This window comes from Erigeron canadensis, chromosome 1 (assembly GCF_010389155.1).
Source record: "Erigeron canadensis isolate Cc75 chromosome 1, C_canadensis_v1, whole genome shotgun sequence".
Taxonomy (NCBI): domain Eukaryota; kingdom Viridiplantae; phylum Streptophyta; class Magnoliopsida; order Asterales; family Asteraceae; genus Erigeron; species Erigeron canadensis.
This window is the reverse complement of record NC_057761.1, coordinates 34,826,126-34,846,323: the sequence shown is the minus strand read 5'-3', so window position 1 is coordinate 34,846,323 and position 20,198 is coordinate 34,826,126. Positions and strand designations below refer to the sequence as shown.

The window sequence follows — 20,198 nt, the reverse complement described above, 5'->3', positions numbered from 1 at the left end:
TCCATCTTGTTTCTCTATATCAACTGTAAATCATATGATGCTCTGTCTGAAAAAACTTCAAATATAAAGTGAGACAAATATAAAGATTTGAGGATCTTTTGTTGCACTACAGACTGTAATCCGTATCTTCACAAAGCATGTACTTTTCCACTGTTCTTATAATTCTGTTTATTATATTGGATATTCTTTTTTACTATTTACAGAAACAACATGAAGAAAATGATGGTGAGATGATGAGTTCCTTCCCATCATCATCATATGATCAAAAATCTGTACACATGGATTCACCACTATCGTCATCATCACCGAACTTTTCACTTGCTGAAATCAAGTTGGCTACCCGTGATTTTGATGATGCACTTGTCATTGGAAAGGGAGGGTTTGGGAAGGTATACAAAGGAAAGATTGATTACTTGGGGAAAGGTATTGAAGTTGCCATCAAGAGGTTAAATCTTGATTCTAATCAAGGAGCAGCCGAGTTCTGGGCAGAAGTTGAGATGCTTTCCAAGTTTCGTCATAGTCATATTGTCTCTCTACTAGGATATTGTGAAGAAGAAATGATCCTTGTTTATGAATACATACCAAATGGAAGTTTAGAGGATCATTTGCACAAAAGAAGAGGTAATAGAAGTAATGCTTCTGCTTTGACATGGGTTGAGAGGCTCAATATTTGCATAGGTGCTGCTCGTGGTTTAGACTACCTCCATACCGGTACTGGTGTCCAATCTAGAGTGATACACCGCGATGTCAAGAGCTCAAACATCTTGCTGGACGAGAATTTGTCAGCTAAGATTTCTGACTTTGGGTTGTCCAGAATTGGACCAGCATATCAGTTGGGCTCTACCACTAATGTTTATACCGATCAGATCAAAGGCACGTTCGGATACATGGATGCCGAGTATTTCTCAACTCGCAGACTGACAAGAAAATCTGACGTGTATGCATTTGGCGTGGTGTTATTGGAAGTGTTGTGTGGTAGGCCTGCTTTGGATTTTACATTGGATGAACAGCAACACAGCCTAGCTGGCTGGGCTAAAAATTGTATCAAAGCGGGTAAGATTGATCAAATTATTGAACCAAGTTTGAGAACGCAAGTTGAAGGTAATTGTTTAAAGGAATTTGGGCAAATTGCGTATGAATGTATTATAACATCTTCAAAGGATCGACCCACAATGACTATGGTGCTTGCTAGGCTGGAGTTTGTGCTGGCATGGACGTTGCAGAGTGTACAGAGTGCTAGTAATCAGAAACCCATTGGCAAAACTATGTTAATTGAGAAGGCATGGTCATTGTTCTTGACCAAATCTCCAAGTAAGTTTAGCTATTTCCATTCTCATTTCAAGTGTTTTTATTAATTTCTTTCTATAACTGTTGGTTATTGTTTAAGCAGAGCGTGTGAGTCCCGATAGAAAGAAACTTGGACACAGCATTGGCAACAAAAAGAAAGCGTTCGTGATGGTGCCAGGTAGAGATCATAATGCTGGCGTTGCAGCTGCCTCTCAGCAGGTGGTGCCTCACCCAATGTTACCTAGGGAGCAGCCAAAGATACCAATTTTGAAGATGTTCACATTTTCTGAGTTAAAGAAGGTTACAAACAATTTCAGCCGGGAAATGTTCCTTGGAGAGGGTGGTTATGGGAAGGTCTTTAAAGGGTGGGTGGACGGTGTAACATTTGCCCCACGGAAGGCTGGTGAGGGAATTGCCGTGGCCATTAAGAAATCTAGTCCCAACAGGGCTCAAGGTCTCAATGAGTGGCAGGTTTGTTGGTTTTTGTTTTAACTGTGTATGGATATTATTATGACATTTACCTGTAATATATGAAGGCAGAAATAAAATCATCATTTCTGGGAACATTTAACCACCCAAATATTATTATAAATTAAATTCTTAATTTTGCACATTTCGGTAACAGGCAGAAGTGAAATTTCTGGGAACATTTAACCACCCAAATATTGTTAAACTCTTTGGATGTTGCTGGGAACATAAAGAGTTTCTTCTTGTTTATGAATTTATGCAAAAAGGAAGCTTAGATATGCATCTCTTCAGGGGTGAGTATTTAAATATTCACCATTGTATACGAAATAGACAAACGTATCAGTTAAATATGCAAACAAGATATAGATAACCAAACTGAGTTGTTCAGAAGGCGCCGAGCCACTTCCATGGGACACAAGAATTAAAATAGCCATTGGAGCAGCTCAAGGTCTTGCTTTCTTGCACACAACAGCAAATAATGTCATTTGCAGGGATGTCAAATCTTCAAATATTTTGTTAGATAAGGCAAGTAAAATAGTTTTTCTTTTTTTTTTTTGTTTAAAATTTTGTATATGATTTTTGGTGCTCAGTTACAATGCCGTTGGTATATTCTTTATCATATTAATTTTTATATTTAACTTTTCAGGATTTTAATGCGAAGCTATCGGATTTTGGACTGGCAAAGATAGGTCCAGTTAATGGAGAGTCTCATGTCTCGACAAGCATAGCAGGCACATATGGTTATATGGCACCAGAGTACGTAGCTACTGGTAAGTTTTCTTATCTCTCCATGAGAGCTTAGATGCTAACATCACTTTTTTATATGGGTCGAGTAGATCAGAGAGAATCTCAATTTTGGAACTTACATTAAATTGGTTAATTACTTTTAAACGCACATAATTGTGTTGATTTTCAATAACAGGTCACTTATATGTGAAGAGTGATGTTTATGCTTTTGGAGTGGTGATGCTAGAGATTATAACAGGGTTACGCGCATCAGACTACAATCAAAATGGCATGAAGCAGAACTTGGTGGAGTGGGCCAAACCTTTTTTAACCAAGATAAAGAAACTAAAACGAATTATGGACCCACGATTAGACACAGATTATCCTACTAAAGGCGCTAGTACAGTTGCTCAGCTTATCCTAAGCTGTCTTGAATCAGAACCCAAGAAACGGCCATCTATGAAGGAAGTTGTGCTTGGTTTGCAAGGTATCCATGCAATCAAAATGAAACCGGGCGAGTCAAAATCAAAGGATATATCGATGAGTGTATGTAACGAACAAAGGTCTAATAAGTGTTATCATCAGAGTGAGTATTGGTCTCCCATTCGGTCAAAGCAAGGCAGAGGAGTTTGGTCAACAACCCGCACACGCTTATTAGGTTTAGAAATGTGCATTGGTTTAAAGCAAGAAGAGGATGAAACATGGATAGAAACAAAACCGAAACAAGGGGAAGTTAAAGTGAGAAACAAAGAGAAGCGTGGTGGTTCTGGTTGGTCTATGTATGCTTATATGAATGAGATGTAATACATTTTGTAAAAATCGAATATATATGAAATTGAAGTCTAGAGCTTCCTGTATTTGGGTCCATTTCTATCAATTCATGTTTACAATCTCATAAAGCTTTGCATTTACTTTGAAAGGTTTTTTTCCCCCTTTTCCCACTCTATAATTTCTTTAACGGTCAACAAAGCTTCATTCACATAAACGCATTGTAAAAAAACTATGCCAAAGCTTCATTTACATAAATGCAATGTAAAGAAACTATGCAAAGTGATAGTTTCTATTTATCTTTTAACTTTTATTCAAAAGAAGGTAGACGAGTGACAATCCTCAATTCTCAAGGTACCCATAATGAGCTAACAAGAAATGCCATAAATCTTGAAATATTTAAGTCTCTTAAGTTATAATATATACTCAACTTTTGCTAACGGAACCTCCATGTCATAAATACCTATTTAGGTATGTTTGATAGCTAGTTATGAGAACTCAAGTTTTTATAAAAAAGAACTCAAATAAAAAAACGTTTCATGATGAGAAATGAGTTTGTTTTTTTTTTTTTATAAATAATTTTAACTGTGTTTCATTAAAAGTGTACAGTTAACTAAATTGAAGGGCTAAAGTGTATATCTTTTAAAGATGTGGGATTAAAGCTAACATGGTTATAACTTATAAGGCCAGTTTGTATGGGTCATCTGAGGCAACAACAATATAAGATGAAAAAAGAACAGATAATCGATCGAGAGAGAGAGAGAGAGAGAGAGAGGAAAATTCTCATTTATTAATTTTAACCTCAGATGGTAATTATGGTGATTGTATAGCTATATTTTAATATATAAGAATATGAATCGAATAAAGAAGTTGAGATTATTAATAATATAGTGAGGAAAATTTGTAAGTAAAGGATAACCCATGAATTTATTAGGTATTTGGGTGGTGATAATGGTGATTAAACTGAGATTATATATTCCAGTTGCTTAAGTGAATTATACTTGAAACCAGTGATACTTAGCTACTTTGACTGGTCAAACGAGCGTAGGATGTCGTTTGTAGGGTCGTATATGATATAATTGGTTGGGTTGTGTATGTGATGTTTGGTAGGGTAAGAAATATGATCGATAAACGATAATCCAAGTTGGCCCAATTACCTCCTCGGAATTTGAAGTAGTTTAATAATAGTTGGATTTTTTATTTTATTATTATAACCACTATATAGATAACTTTGTTTTTAAATGGTTGAGTGATCGAAAATACTCTGTTATACAACAAAATACTTGAACTAGTGGCTAATTGCCTCATGAATTTGACATATTTTGACTTAGTTTAGTAATAATTGACTAATTACAATAGTTAGTCTTGTATTATATTTCCACTGTTGACTACTTGCTATGTTGTTGAAAAGTTTGGCAGCTTCTTTGAAACTTCCATCTAATATTATGTTACTCCAATACTTTGATATCATCTGATATACAGTCTCAACTCATTCATAGGATGAAACATTCAAGAGAATCAGAAACACAAAAAAGATCATTTAGTTTTGAAGGGTCCTAGTCAACCTTTAACATATGCACGACAATTTGTCTCCATCTTAATCTATTTATTGCAGACTGTAATCTGCAACTCCAAAAAGCATGTACTTTTCCACTGTTCTAATAGCTATTTTTATCATATTAGACGTTTTTTCTTACTTTCTAAAGAAACATCACCAGGAAGATGATGATGGTGACCAGAAGAATACACCCCAATCATTGTCATCGGGTCAACGATATGTACAAGAAGCAGATAACTGCGGGAGGAAATGTTCATCTGACACACAATGTCGCCGTTTTTCACTTGCAGAAATCAAACTGGCAACTAATGATTTTGATGAGGGATATGTCATAGGAAAGGGCGGTTTTGGGAATGTATACAAAGGTAAAATTGGCTTCGGGGAAGGAATTGATGTTGCCATCAAGAGGTCACATTTTGATTCCTATCAAGCGGGGGCTGAGTTCTGGGCAGAAATTGAGATGCTTTCCAAGTTTTGTCATAGCCATATTGTCTCTCTACTAGGATATTGTGAAGAACCACGTGAGCGAGAGATGATTCTTGTTTATGAATACCTGCCTAATGGAAGTCTCGCGGATCGTTTGCACAAAAGAAGAGCAGACGGAAGCAATTATTCTCCACTGACTTGGGTTCAGAGGCTACATATTTGCATAGGTGCTGCTCGTGGTTTAGACTATCTCCATACGGGTACCAGTGTTCAATTTAGAGTCATACACCGTGATGTCAAGAGCTCAAATATCTTGCTCGACGATAATTTGGCATCTAAGATTTCTGATTTTGGGGTGTCCAGAACTAGTCCAGCATACCTGTCAGGCACTACTACTAATGTTTTTACCGGTCAGATCATAGGCACTTTTGGGTACATGGATGCCGAGTATTTCTCAACTCATAGACTGACACGTAAGTCTGACGTGTATGCATTCGGTGTGGTCTTATTGGAAGTTTTATGTGGAAGGCCTGCTCTGGATTTTACATTGGAAGAGCAGCAACACAGCCTGTCTGGATGGGCCAAGCAATGCATTAGAGAAAGTAAAATAAGTCGAATTATTGATCCCTGTTTGAGGGGTCAGGTACCGGGTAAGTGTTTGAAGGAATTTGGTCAAATTGCATATGAGTGCCTTCATCCATGTGCAAAGGATCGACCCACAATGTCTATGGTTCTGGCAAGGCTTGAGTTTGTGCTAGCTTGGACGATGCGGAACAGGCAGAGTGCTAATAATCGGAAACACATTAGAAGAGCTGTATTAATTGAGAAGGCATGGTCATTGTTTTCAATTAAACCTTCAAGTAAGTCTAAACTTTTATATACTGTTATAATCTACGTATAAGGTAATTCCCAAAGAGCATATGCATATACATCTGAAGAAAATAATACTATGATGATTTTGGCATATCTGAATTTCTGTAATCTGTCATATATATTTTCCACTTTCTTTGTTACTGCATTATTTTCTTAACTTTTGAATAATAATAAATTATAATTATTTGAGCAGCCCGTATGAGCTCTGATACAAAGAAATTTAGAGTAAGTGATGAAAACAAAGTAAAAGGTGTCACAGTGGAACAAGAAGCTACCTCAATGGTGGGAAGTGGCCGTGATAATGGTGGTGTTGACAATACTTTTCAACAGGTGGTTCCACCAAGTGGGGAGACGATCCTTAAAGAGTTCACATTTTCTGAGCTACAAAGAGCCACAAAGAATTTTGGGCAAGAAATGTGCATTGGAGAGGGTGGTTTTGGGAAGGTTTACAAAGGGTGGCTGGACAATGCTACATCGGAGCCACCGAAGATTGGTGATACTATGATGGTGGCCATCAAAAAATCCAAAGTTGACAGTGCTCAAGGTCTCAAAGAGTGGCAGGTTTGTTTCTTTGTTTTCTGTAGTTGTCTCTAGTTGCGACCAGGTTTTGTTTTTACATCTTCATGCATTGAAATATGTAATTTTTGAATGTTGAACTATTTTACTTGGCATGTCTGCGCTACCGGCTATCAGTTCATCAGTAATTTTTTCTATTAGTAATGACATTTACTTAATGATATGCATTACTTAGGCTGTATTATCAAGACTCTTAAATCATAAGTCTGTCTTAATTTATAAATGGGTGAAACTAATTTCCACATGCCATAGGTAAGTGAAAATTACCTATGGTGGGCCTGAGTGAGTTTTCCCTCCAGATCTCTGGGTGTAGGGGTTTCTCATTGAGAGGTTCAAATAGGGGATCCATTCTTCGAGGGGGCTCCCTAGCGCGTACCCGGTTAAGACAACGTATGTTGGACCCCCTGACATTCATGAGTGATTCACACCTTACCAAAAAATATGATGAACATTAAAATAGTTGACCTATGTCTGTGTAAAGTTTCTTGTTTGTTTCTTTGGAAACTGTAGTTCACACGATGAGTTCTTATATGTTTACCATATATGGTTAACAACTAATTGTTCCAGTAGGTGGTTGCTGGTTGGTGGTGCATACAGGATAAGAAGCAAAAACTATATTAATAGTTCATCTATAAACATCTTTAGGTGGTTGATAGTTTATCATCAAGTGTCACTTTTTTTTAATATATAATCAAGCATGTACCATTTTTTTGCTGTCTATGTAACTATGTTAATGTTCATTACGTTAAACCATAACTTAATATTAATTATCAAGTTGTTAATTTAATGTGTTTTTGTGACAGGCGGAACTGATGTTCTTGGGATATATTAGCCACCCAAACATTGTAAAACTCTTCGGATATTGCTGGGAAAATTTGGAGTATTTGCTCGTTTATGAATTTGTGCCAAAAGGAAGCTTAGAAAACCATTTATTCAGAAGTAATTAAATCTACACCAACAGATACAAAGCAAATATTATGTGTTAAATTTTTAAGATTATAATTATCTGGCAAAATCTTTGTTCTTACAGAAGGTGCAGAACCACTTCCATGGCATACAAGGATTAAAATAGCTATTGGAGCAGCTCAAGGCTTGGCTTTCATGCACACCAAAGAAAATAATGTCATTTGTAGGGACGTGAAATCATCAAATATTTTGTTAGATGGGGCAAGTATATAACTGATCATATTTACTTTAACAAACTGTGTTTTTGAATATAAGTTGTACCTTTAAGAGTTCTGATGTGTTGGGTTTGAAACATCTGATTAAATCCAGTTCAAATTTTGATGATTTATGTTTTTTCAGGATTTTAATGCAAAACTCTCGGATTTTGGACTAGCTAAATCAGGTCCTGTCAATGGAGAGTCTCATGTCTCAACGTGCGTAGTTGGAACCTTTGGCTATGCAGCTCCCGAGTACATCGCTACAGGTTAGAGTTCTCATCTCCTTTTGAAAGCATATGAGCTACCAGTATGCAGTTCTTTTCTGGGTGGATTTTTCATAAACCAAAGTGGTGGAAAATAATGATCTTCCCCTCTTCTAATTTTTAAGAGTTGCGTGACAAATATATACTAATGGTGTATGTATTTAGAGTAAAAAAGGTATTGTTGTGGAGGTGTAACACCCCAACAAGGCGGAAACATGGGGCATCAATAGAAAAGCTCAGTACGACATGGAAATTAAGTAGAGATACTAAATGCATTCAAGGATTTGAGCAATCCATACGTAATTCAAGTATTCATACAAGTAATGGATCAATAAACGCACAAGGAGTACAACACCATCAATAGTTCACAAAAGAATAAGTCAAATGATGGCTAACGATCCTAGGCATAACCCTCAATCGGGTGCAATGAATCACGGATCCACAAAAGTCCACGCTCAATCCTATCACATGCAATGCAATCATCCATCACGTCTTTGATTCACTTGATTACCTGAAAAGTGTACTAGAATGCGTCAACATAAAGTTGGTGAGTTCGTAGGTTTTGACTATAAGAAACAAGTGTCGGGATAACAACCGTTTAACCTTGATACGAACATAATTAGATCATTAAATGATCATATAACCTTGAAACCTTGATTTGGATCGATACACGATCACACAACCTTGAAACCTTGATTTGGTCATTAAACGATCTCATAATTGCGATCGTCTCGAAACCTTGATTTGAATCATTTAATAAACCTCATAACTTTGGTACGAACATATACAATCAGACAACCTTGATTCACAATTCAAACGAGCACATAACCTTGATAAACTAGCCAAGCAATCATAAAACCTTGATTTACATCTCAAACAAGCATTTAACCTCGATAAACTAGCCGGATAATAATACAACCTTGATTACTTACATAAACAACACATAACTATCAAACGAAAACATGAAACACGTTGTACACTTTTCACCCCAAAATCATGTAAAGAACAGGGGCTACCACTCACCTTTTGCCGAGCTACAACATGTTAAACTCAAACTATAAACTTCAAACGATCGCTTCGTGTGCAACACCTATTAAGTACACATATTAAAATCACAAGTCAAACCCACCGGAGCTTTAGAGATGTGCATTAACTTTGATTGACAACCGGGACTCGATTTGGTCATGCCACGACACTCAAACGTTTTTATGGTTCAACCGAACAAAGACAAGGACACTTAACACAACATTTTTGGAAATGTAGGTGGATTAACCTAAAATGGATGGCACCATGAGAAAGTAGATTCTCTCATGATTCCAACGATAGGTCATATGCTGAAAACGGATAAACGGTTCAAAAGTTACCAACAGAAGGAACTCGCGGCGCGAGGTGCACAGATCACTCATGGCGCGAGTGGCAAGGCTTGCGACGCGAGAAATTTCTTTGACCCACGGGGACTCAACCTTGCGATGCGAAGAGCTGGGTCGCGACGCGAGGATCTGCAAATCTGCACTTTTACAAGCCAAACACGACCCAAACTTCATCCAAACTCCATTTTTGACTTCCAAATCGACTCGGGAGGTTTCAAGACTCATTTTGAAGCTTAAACAAACATATTTCAACACGAATAAACATAACCCACCTAAGAATTTCGATCCAAGACACATATCCAAGCATGAATTCAATCAAGAACACAACCAAGGCTCATAAACCCTAATTTTGACCTAATGACACTTTAAATCCGGTTTTGACCCAAGATTCCCATAGTTTGACTTTGTACTAAGTTTATAAACATTAAATGATGAATATAAGATGGGTTTACTTACCAAAATCTTCCACTAAAGTGTCAAACCCGAATTTGACCCAAAATGAGTGATTTCTTGCACTATGAAACCTAAACTTTTGATATGTTGTTGAAATGATGGTGATGATGAAAAACCCTAACAAAATCTTGCTTGAAACATTTAATATGGTGTATTTAATTTAGTGAGAGAGATTGGTTGTTCTTGCAATAAGTGAGAGAGAGAAGGATAAGGAAAATGAATGAATGGGAAGGAGGTGTAAGACTTTGGTTGGGATAGGGTTGGTTCTTGGGTATGGGTTGACCTGTGGATAGTTCATTTACTTAATCAATCTAGTTACACCACAAAATAGCAAACGACCGTTACATTAACGATCATTCGATCTCATAAAACACCTTGAATATCATGCAAACACAACTTGACTAAAACGATCATTATATATATATGTATAAATGCATATTCACTTTGAACACAATTAAATCATAGCCAAACTCGATCATATATTGAGTAACGATGATCATTAATCAAATGTACAAAAAATTACAGGTCAACAAAAGTCAAATTTCTCGAATCTTACAAGAGGTCAATGAAATAGTATATATTACATTGGTGTTGTGACAGGGCATTTATATATCAAGAGCGATGTTTATTCTTTTGGAGTGGTGATGCTGGAAATCATAACAGGGTTACGAGTTTTAGACACTCGACGACATGGCCTGAAGCATAACTTGGTGGATTGGGCAAAACCTAATTTGTGTGATAAAAAGGGATTACAAAAAGTCATCGACCCACGATTGAAGCAAGCTTACCCTTCAGAAGGCGCTCGTAAAACTGCTGAGCTTATCCTAGGCTGTCTTGAGTCAGAACCCAAGAACCGGCCTTCTATGGAGGAAGTTGTGTCAGTTTTACAGGTTATAAGTGCAATCCAAATGAAACCGGGGCAGTCAAAGGACAACACCAGCCAATCGAGTAACTGGCATCATCAAAACTACCACTCTCCCCTTGGTACAAAGCAAGGTAGAGGAGCATGGTCTACCAGCAGTTGGTTATCAGGTTTAGGAGTACTCATTGGTTCAAAGCAGGACCGAGCCCAGACAGAAACTAATCAAACAAAAACCAAAAGATGGAGAAATTAAACTGAGAACCACAGAGATGCATCATAATTGGTCCATTAATAAATTTTAGCAATCAATTTTCTTGCCTGAATTTATGTAATAAATTATTATGGCCCTTATGTTTGTATAATACACAATTTATGAATCTTAGTACTCATGAACAGATGATACCATACAGAAACCATCCCTAGTCATTGTTTTAAGCTATTTATACATTTCTACAAATACAAATGCTTTGAAGCTTGTCCCAACAACCTAATGATGAGGGACAGACACGCAACATAAGTAGAGGGTAGAAGCTCAAATCCCATTATATAGATAATTTACTTTCACTCATGTTAGTCATGGATCGGTTGGTGAGTGACTGATAATGGGTCGTTGTTTATTTTATTTAGGGATAAGTATCTAATAAACTATGAACAAATGTCTATAGCAGAAAATAACTAAAGTTTTGTGTATTATATGTAAACAACTCGAAAATAATGTTTATTGTATGTAAGAAAATGTATTCAACCAATTGAAATTAGACAAGTGGTACCTTTATATAGTTGCCACGTATGTTTTCTTACATACAATAAACATTTTTTAAAGTTGTTTACATACTATACACAAAACTTTAGTTATTTCCTACTATAGACATTCGTTACAAAGTTTGTTACATTCCAGGATACTTATCCCTTTTATTTATTGTTATCAATAAAGTATTTAATAGTTCTTTTCTTTTTACAAATTTAGCAATGTTTTATAAACCGGTTTTTTGAATGAACTAAAAAACTTTCCAGGTCGAACCAGTAAACAGATTAGTGTATTTTCATGTTTTTTTTAAAACATTTATTGATGTTTTACTAAATTTGTTCAATCTAACGAAATTAATTAAAATATAATTGCAATTCACTCAAAAGACCAAATAGCTATTTTATAGCAAAATGTAATAAAGTTTTAAAAAATATATAATAAAATTAAAGAAATGTTAGGTTGACAAACAATTTACAAATAAATGTTTACAAACAAATTCTCAACCAATCAAATCAAGTTATGTTTTTTCTTTCTTCTTTGTTTTTTTTTGGTGATTGGTTCACATCATATGACACATATGTTTGTAACCATTTGTTTGTAATTTATTTGTGTATGTAGCATTAAGGTACACACAAATCAAGTTATGTTTGTAATTAAGGTACACACAACTTGGGTCCAATATTGAAGTAGATAAAACTTCTAACACAAAAGCAAATAAAAGATAGTATCATGCACTATATAGTCTTAACAAAAGAAATAAGAGGTTAGTCTGATGGAGGAGGGGTTATTTGAGAACTCCTAAAAAAAAAGAACCCAAGAACTCCTCTACACCTTTGGATCAAAGAAAATGGATGGACAAGATTAAAAATAAAAAACCCCTCTCAACACTAGGGGGTATTTTCGTCAGCTTTTTTTTTTCTCTCTCTTACTTTATTAGAATTCTATCTAATTCACTAAAAAATTTTTATCTCACAAACCGTAAATCGTTAGACGAAAAGAAAAGCGTAGGTAGTCTTAGAATTTCGTCATCTTTCATTAGAGATGCAATTCGATATACTTTTGACGACTTTTTAAATTTAGTTTTTTTTTATCACATTCATCTTACACATGTGTAAGTTGTACACGGCACGCTTTAGGGTTTAGGGTTTGAAGGTTGAGGGTTAGCCGAAAGGCTAACACTCGGGCTTCAAACCCTAAACCCCAGAGTGGGAACCCTTATCCGTTTTAGGTTTTTTGGGTTTAGATTCCTGGATTTTTAGAAAGTAGCCTCCCCCCGCGGATTAGAAATTAAGCTTTAGGGTTTAGTATTTGGGGTTTTACAATGCGTCCTCATCATTTTTGAACTTTATAAGTAACTTACCCATGTGTAGGTTGTACTTACCCATGGGCAGGTTATACAACTCACCAGTTCCAGGTCTTTCCTACACATGTGTAGGTTATACTTACACATGTGTAGGATGAACGTGATGGAAAAAAAAAACGAAATTTAAATAGTCGTCAAAAGTATATCGAATCGCATCTCTAATGAAAGAGGACGAAATTTCAAGACCACCCATGTTTTTTTTTCATCTAACGATTTACAGTTTGTGAGATAAAAGTTTTTTAATGATTTAGATATTTTTTGAATTAATAAGAGGAGAGAGAAAAAGAGTGTTGGACAACTTTTTTAATAATGACAAACATGCCCTTCCTGATCTTGATGAATAGAGGGCTGAGATTGGTTCTCGCGTTCTTTTTTTTAGTGGTTCTCAAAATAAGTCACCCCTCGTCTGATGTCCTCTTATTATCCGATCTTTATGATTTCCATTTGATCTAAGCCTTCGTTTTAGATTGAACTAAAGAGATGTAGACTCCATGTTTATTAGGTGCTACCCAAACGAGACTATCAATGTATGGAACAGCTTTGGTTTTGTTTTTGCTATTGTGTGTATTCAACTTCAAAAACTTCTATTGTACGTGTGTATATAATCTGTATTTATAGACGATTGATGTAACATATCTCGTAGGTTGAAAAAGGATACATACAATGACGGAAAGCGACTAAAGTTAAATGCACACAATAACAAAAACAGACAAATTGGATACATACAATAACAATATGGTAAAAGTTGAACACATAATAAAATAACAAAACAAACAATAGAAATACACACAATAGAGGATACACCCATAACAAACTTAGCAAAGTTTATTACACTCTCATGCCCCTTTTAGAAATAGAGTAATTGGGATTGAATATAATACAATGATCATTGGGTGCATTAACCCTTAATTTTATGCAAGATCAAATGAGCCCCATACTCTGGTTGAAGTGTGACGATGCATCGCGGAGAATGAGAATAAGACGGTGAGAGATCAAAGTAAAAGTGTTGTAGAATCATAGCAAGTGCAAGTTTTGCTTCCATCAGAGCAAAATTTTGTCCAACACATATACGCGGCCCTCCACCAAACGGCATGTATGCTGCTTTTCCGTTAGTTGCCTTTGACACACCTTCGGAAAATCTTTGAGGGTTGAACTCCCTTGCATCGTCACCCCATGAAACACGATCATAGTGTAACAACAATATATTCAAATGGATAGAAGATCCAGCCGGTAGGGTTATGTCCCCTAATTTAGTATCTTGATGTATCGTTCGTCTTAGTTGTTGCGCCGGTGGATAAAGTCTAAGAACCTCATTCAAAATCATGCTAACCTGCAAGATAGATACGACAAGTACTATACATAATTATATATATAGTGAGGTGAACAACATTGACAGATCAAAAATAGGAGACACCCGTCGATATGATGCTTTTTTCTTCTTTGTCAAAACAAACATGCTCTGCATTGTGTTTGTTACCAATTAAACTAATAATGGTATGGCGCGACATGACAAAAGTAGCATAAAACTCAAAAAGAAAAAATGAACACTATAATACATATATAAAATATATAGAAAGGAGGATAGTTTTGCATACTTGAGTAATTCGATACTTACAGTTTTTAAATGATTCAGCCCAATGACATCTGGTTTTTTCTCACCAAAGACCTGTAAAACTTCTTCTCGAGCGAGAGCTTGCCAATTTTTGTGGTGAGCCAACAAGATCATGGTCCAAACAAGCAAGCTTCCGGTGGTTTCTTGTCCTGCTAAGTAGAAAAGCTTACACTCTTCGATGACTTCTTCAATGGTTAATCCAAACTTTTTGTCCCCTTGTTTGATCTCTCTGTTATTGGATTCCAAGAGTATTCCCAACAGGTCATCATTGCTACTTCCTCCCGCTTTCATTTCGTCAATTCGTTTCTCGATGACACCACGTATCAAAGTCGTCACCTCTCGGTCAATTTCCCTCATCCTCTTATTTCTTTTTGTTGGTAAAAATCTAGAAAAGTCTTTTGGTTAAGTTGTCATCACATTTATATGTTTCAAGCTTGAATAACAAACCTTGAAAGGTTATGCTAGATCTAAAATTTATAAAAATGTTATAAAATGCGTGTTGTATTTTCGATACATTAATTTTGCAACACAAAAGAAAGCTAGCACAATAATATATAGTTATGCTTTGGAAACATAGATTATATACGGACCCTGATCCGGGGAGGTTGACCGAGTTTAGAATATCTTGAACCAACTTGGCTAGTTCTCGTTGTAGCTCAAATACTTTGTTACCTTCTTGAAAGCTAATACCAAATGCTGTACGTGAAATTACATCGCCAGATAATGCTTGCAGACTGGGCCACACATCAACTTCACAAGAGCTTTCATTCTTTAACATTTCTTCCCATTTGTTGATCATCTCGGAACAACATGTAGAATATGCAGGCACCATATGCTATATATCACAAATTAAGTTTATACTAACTTATTTATTTACAAGCTGTGCAACAAATTGTATATTTCTTCAAATTAATTCTAATTATATATAATTAATAAAAGGTATTACCAAGACTCGCAGGCAGAACAAACCTTAAGTTTATTAACATGAAAAGCAGGATTGATGATTTTTCTATGTTTGGCCCATTCATCGGTGTCAGCAGCTGCTAGACCTGTTACCAACAGATTTATTAAAGGATTTGCTCCCCTTGTCTTTTGAAACAGATAGTTTTGTGCCAAGACCTCTTTTACTAGAGCTGGCTCGACTATATACACCGTAAGTCTTGGCCCCAACCATGTGAAGAAATTAGTTCCTTAATAATCAATCAATCAACCAAAATTAATTAGTTCTTTTAGGTAGTATAACTTATGAAATATTCAACACTATTAATATATTTCTTGCATATATCAAAGGGAGAAAAGAAGGCAAGTACGTACCATGATGATCAGTGAAAAACTTATGATAAAATGGTATAACTCGAGGAACCATATCATCAGTTACTTTTATGGGTTTAGATTTGGCCTCATTTAACATCCTCCCCATCTCTTTAATGTCTCCAAACAATAACTTATAAGAAGTTCCCTTAAGGCCTTGCTTTCTTACAAACTTCTCCATCTTCTTTGGTTGAAACCACGCCCAATTCAGAAATTTCAATGCAAACCACACCAAGATTGATATTACTACAACATTGCAATACCATGCTACACTTCCTTCCATCTTGGAGATAATCAATCAGTACTTAAATTATTTTGTTTCTAAAACAACATAAAATAAAATTCGAGTATTTAAGTCAAAAAAGGTCTGAATACTTGCTTGTAACTAAGAGGGGAAAACAAACATTTATAGAAACAAAATGATACACATGTCTAAACCATATCCTTAAAGGGTTTAGTGCGCCGGAATGCAACAAACTATATCCAAAAGGTTATAGTGTGCACGAACTAACGTTTTTTTATTGTATGCATAAACTTAATAAAAAAGTTTATATCATGCAACTTTTTGTAATCGACCAATAAAAACCTTACACGTGGTCTGTTCAAATATATTTTTTTTACACGTGGCAGCTCATACGGGCTGACACGTATACACATTGCATGATTTGAACATTTTTACTAAGTTTATGCATACAATAGAAAAAAAACGTTAGTTCGTGCACACTATAACCTTTTGGGTATAGTTTGTTACATTCCGACACACTAATCCCTATCCCTAAAATATACCAAAAGTAAGCTGAAGATACGTGTTAGATTGAAAGTGGAGATAAAGATAAAGAACATTACACCATATTTACTACTCGTACTTAAAAAGTGAATATAATGGTGACTTCACTATATCAAAGACAGTGTGCCAACACTTCTCAGCAACCATACTATTCCTGTAACATCCTAATACCAAATAAAATAAATCAAATGGACAAAGAATGATTGTGGGCCGGGTTTAAGTAATCCCAGGTTTAGATAATCCCAGACCCGGACCCGGACCGATTAAATATCCCAGTCTCAAACCCGGATCCGAACCCGACGGGTCTCCGTTTACTTACTAACTGTCGAGTAACGGGTTTTCCCATGGGTAATCCAACATCTATTATAAAACAACTACATCTAAATTCCCCCCAGCTACTTCATGGCTTACGCATCTGATACACTCACTAGATCGACTTTATATATCATTTTTGATTTATTAAGGATACCAAACAATCTAGTAACTCATCTCTAGTCTACAAGCTGAATTCTTAATGCAACAAATTAAGTTGAAAAAGCAGTGCGTACTATATGATTATCAATATGAAAACTATTGTTATCATTGCTATCATCCAATTAAAAATAGAATTATTATTATTATGTAATTTTAAATCCGGGTAAGGTATATGAGCTTGGGCCGGGTTTCGGGTAAACGGATGAGGTATGCGGATAAACCATACCCGGACCCGCATAAAAAATTAAAATCATCGTCATACCCGAACTTAGACCCACATATCCAAACCCGGACCAAAGATAACGCTTTTTTATTTTCCGTATCGGATACGGGTTTTCTTGTCATCACTACAAGTATTTTAGTCTATGGTAATAACTATACAATCATGATACTTTAATCAAATAGCATGGTAGGTTTATCTTTACCATATAATTATGTGCATAAAAAGTATCCAACTTTGTGGATTTATAAACTAAGGTAAATTACAAAAATTATACATGAGATTTGTTCAAAACTACATTGGTCATACCTACAATTTAAAAATTACACGAGTCATACCTATCGTTGTCAAAAACTTACACTGATCATACCTATCACTGACGGCCGTCAATTTGGCCGTTAAGTCAAGTCACGTGTTGTGCATGTGAGGTATCAAAACCGTAATTTCGTGTATACTTCAGGTATCATTTGTGTAATTCACCCTAATAAAAATTATTAAGATAATTGTAGTTATATTTCATTTATTAAAGTGGGTAGATATTCTATATTAAAATTCACACACACACACACACACAAATATATATATATATATATATTTTAAAAAAAAATCTATTTCAAAATAAAAATTAAAAAAATTATAAAAGCATGTCATCATACGATATAAGTTTAGGCTTAAAAATTCTAAGATTAGACTAACGATTAACCCTGGAACTTTAAACACAAAATACTACAAATTGTTAACTTTGAGATATATTCTAAAACCGTAACGAGTATTCGATATTGCTTTACCCCTCTAATCTGAGGGGGATGTCAACAAATCATACGAAAAATTTATATTGCTTTTTAAAATTATATTTTTTTAAATAGGTTTTTATTAAAAAGAATAAATCATACATTAATAATAATAATAATAATAATAATAATAATAATATAAAAGTGAAAATTTTAGTAGTTTTGATGGTTCTCATCCTTGTTATATTCACTATACACATATAACAAAATAATAATGACATGTTTAATAATAATGCATTCTTGTATCAACAATTGTTTTGATATACTTTTCATTATAAAAATTATTGTTTCATAATAAATGTTATATCTACCCAACTTAATAAATGAAGTATAAATAAAACTCTAAAATTCTTAATAATTATTTTTATAGTGAATTACAAGGATAGTACCTGAAGTATGCACGAAATTACAGTTTAGATATCACACATTGATCGATGTCGTTGGACCGATCAAAAATATAAACTAAATACCACTAATTAGTTAGGGTAAGTCGAATATCGTTCCACAGGGAATCACGGGAAAGTGTTAAACAAGTTTACAAAATTAATTAATCTAGACATAAACTTAAAATCGATTGATTGATTGATTTAGTTAAAACTAAAAATGATTATTGACTTAACACAATAATTCAATTAAACAAAATAGACCATTCTCATGCTCCCAATTATGTTTTCAAATATGTAATCTAACTTATACTCATTGGAAATCACATAGACATGATTTGTTATAACGTTTGGATTGAATGAATTCAAGAACTAGATTAGTTGGTTATGATGATTCACGATAATGGAAACCGGGGAATTAACACAACTAGACTTCTAATTCATTGAAGTAAAACTACAAGTTCATGAGAGATTCTTTCAATAATCCCTGATAAACAATAATTTGAAATCAAAAGATAGATGAATTTCATTCAAAGTCATAAACAAGTAATCATTCAAACAATCCAAAGAACATTAGATGTAAAAGACTAATAAGAATTAAACATCTAATCCAATATGAATATGAGAAAGATTGAACATAAATGGCTTACATAATTGTTCACATGAGAATGATCAAAAGAAAACCTAGCCTATCATCTTCATCATTGAATCTTCAATTTGAATTGTCATCTTCATGAATTGGTGATTTGATGATGATTTTGGGGTCTTCTCTATGTTAGGAACTGATATTGTGAGTGAATATTATGAATGGTAACTTCCCAAGTCGTCAATTGAATTGTATATAACTGAAAGTTAATTAAAACCATAAAAATCGGGTTTCTGATCTGCAACTGGCGTAACCTACTACCCCCTGGGCGTAAGTTACGCCCCTTGGATTTTCAACTGGCGTAACCTACTGCCAAGTCTGGCGTAAGTTACGCCCTTTGTAATTTCAGAATGCCAGATTTTTGCTTCTTGGTTCCTTGACTCGTTTCTTGATTCAATTAGCTCCATTTCATCACCTAGTGCCTGAAACACTTAACAAACATAAGAGTACCCCTAATCGTCTATTAAGCTTCACAAAACAACTTGATTTTACATCTTAAAATTATGCATTCTAGGCGTTTATCACATTCCCCAACTTAACTCTTTTCGTCCCGAAAAGACATTCATCATGTGTCAAAGCTAATTTACAATCCTATAATACTTCCTATCATCAAAGAAACACCATATAAGAATTATATCAACTATACATACTTGTAAAACTCAATTTTCAAGCAACCTTCAAAGTACACTTGGGCAAAACTAAGCAATGCAAACCAAACTACATAACACAACCAACTCATGAGACTTACAACTATCAAAAGATTTACAACTAGTAAATAAAAATATATAAATGTACAATTAAACCTAATAAACCTCAAATTCGTCACAATACATGCATCACACTCTCACAATGTGCACTCCCCTCGGTTCATATTTGAGTGAATTAGCAAAAGATGTGCCAATATATATATGAATATGAAGCTCTCAACTCATTATTGCACACTAAAAGTCATAGGCTAGTACACAGATCGAATCAAGACCTCATAACTCAAACTATTACTTCGGTATTCATACAAGATTGATGGAATGAAACACAGTAATGATTCTCAATTGGCGATTTACTAGAATGAT

At 34.9% G+C, this 20,198-nt stretch overlaps 3 protein-coding genes across 4 annotated transcripts; 2 read left to right on the top strand and 1 right to left on the bottom strand.

Annotated features, from left to right (window-relative positions):
- Positions 1-34: 34 nt before the first annotated feature.
- LOC122586144 (receptor like protein kinase S.2-like) lies at positions 35-3,348 on the top strand. Of its 2 annotated transcripts, none has more exons than XM_043758249.1 (6): positions 35-1,311; positions 1,391-1,758; positions 1,913-2,048; positions 2,147-2,280; positions 2,402-2,525; positions 2,678-3,348. In XM_043758249.1, the coding sequence occupies exons 1-6, from the start codon at positions 138-140 to the stop codon at positions 3,283-3,285; spliced, it is 2,544 nt and encodes an 847-aa protein (XP_043614184.1). In that variant the 5' UTR covers positions 35-137; the 3' UTR covers positions 3,286-3,348. The 2 variants fall into 2 exon arrangements, with proteins under 2 accessions (XP_043614184.1, XP_043614183.1); XM_043758248.1 differs by having other exon boundaries at positions 2,144-2,280.
- A 1,449-nt stretch (positions 3,349-4,797) lies between these two features.
- LOC122581910 (receptor-like protein kinase FERONIA) lies at positions 4,798-11,205 on the top strand. The gene is made up of 6 exons (XM_043754230.1): positions 4,798-6,093; positions 6,300-6,667; positions 7,486-7,621; positions 7,713-7,849; positions 7,988-8,111; positions 10,532-11,205. The coding sequence occupies exons 1-6, from the start codon at positions 4,890-4,892 to the stop codon at positions 11,044-11,046; spliced, it is 2,484 nt and encodes an 827-aa protein (XP_043610165.1). The 5' UTR covers positions 4,798-4,889; the 3' UTR covers positions 11,047-11,205.
- Positions 11,206-13,601: 2,396 nt separating this feature from the next.
- LOC122602665 (cytochrome P450 CYP72A219-like) lies at positions 13,602-16,194 on the bottom strand. Its single transcript, XM_043775262.1, has 5 exons — positions 15,831-16,194; positions 15,486-15,706; positions 15,107-15,351; positions 14,520-14,901; positions 13,602-14,234 (listed from the first exon to the last, which is right to left on the bottom strand). The coding sequence occupies exons 1-5, from the start codon at positions 16,108-16,110 to the stop codon at positions 13,803-13,805; spliced, it is 1,560 nt and encodes a 519-aa protein (XP_043631197.1). The 5' UTR covers positions 16,111-16,194; the 3' UTR covers positions 13,602-13,802.
- Positions 16,195-20,198: the final 4,004 nt, after the last annotated feature.

Bases quoted from the DNA above. Each gene is read 5' to 3' on its own strand.
- LOC122602665 (XM_043775262.1), bottom strand. From the start codon at position 16,110: ATGGAAGGAAGTGTAGCATGGTATTGCAATGTTGTAGTAATATCAATC. The intron at 15,352-15,485 runs GTTTGTTCTGCC...TGTGATATATAG, and splicing joins TTCATGTTAATAAACTTAAG to CATATGGTGCCTGCATATTC. The intron at 14,235-14,519 runs GTAAGTATCGAA...TCTATCTTGCAG, and splicing joins GGCTGAATCATTTAAAAACT to GTTAGCATGATTTTGAATGA.
- LOC122581910 (XM_043754230.1), top strand. From the start codon at position 4,890: ATGTACTTTTCCACTGTTCTAATAGCTATTTTTATCATATTAGACGTT. The intron at 7,622-7,712 runs GTAATTAAATCT...TTGTTCTTACAG, and splicing joins AGAAAACCATTTATTCAGAA to AAGGTGCAGAACCACTTCCA. The intron at 7,850-7,987 runs GCAAGTATATAA...ATGTTTTTTCAG, and splicing joins CAAATATTTTGTTAGATGGG to GATTTTAATGCAAAACTCTC.
- LOC122586144 (XM_043758248.1), top strand. From the start codon at position 138: ATGTACTTTTCCACTGTTCTTATAATTCTGTTTATTATATTGGATATT. The intron at 1,759-1,912 runs GTTTGTTGGTTT...TTTCGGTAACAG, and splicing joins AAGGTCTCAATGAGTGGCAG to GCAGAAGTGAAATTTCTGGG. The intron at 2,049-2,143 runs GTGAGTATTTAA...TGAGTTGTTCAG, and splicing joins AGATATGCATCTCTTCAGGG to AAGGCGCCGAGCCACTTCCA.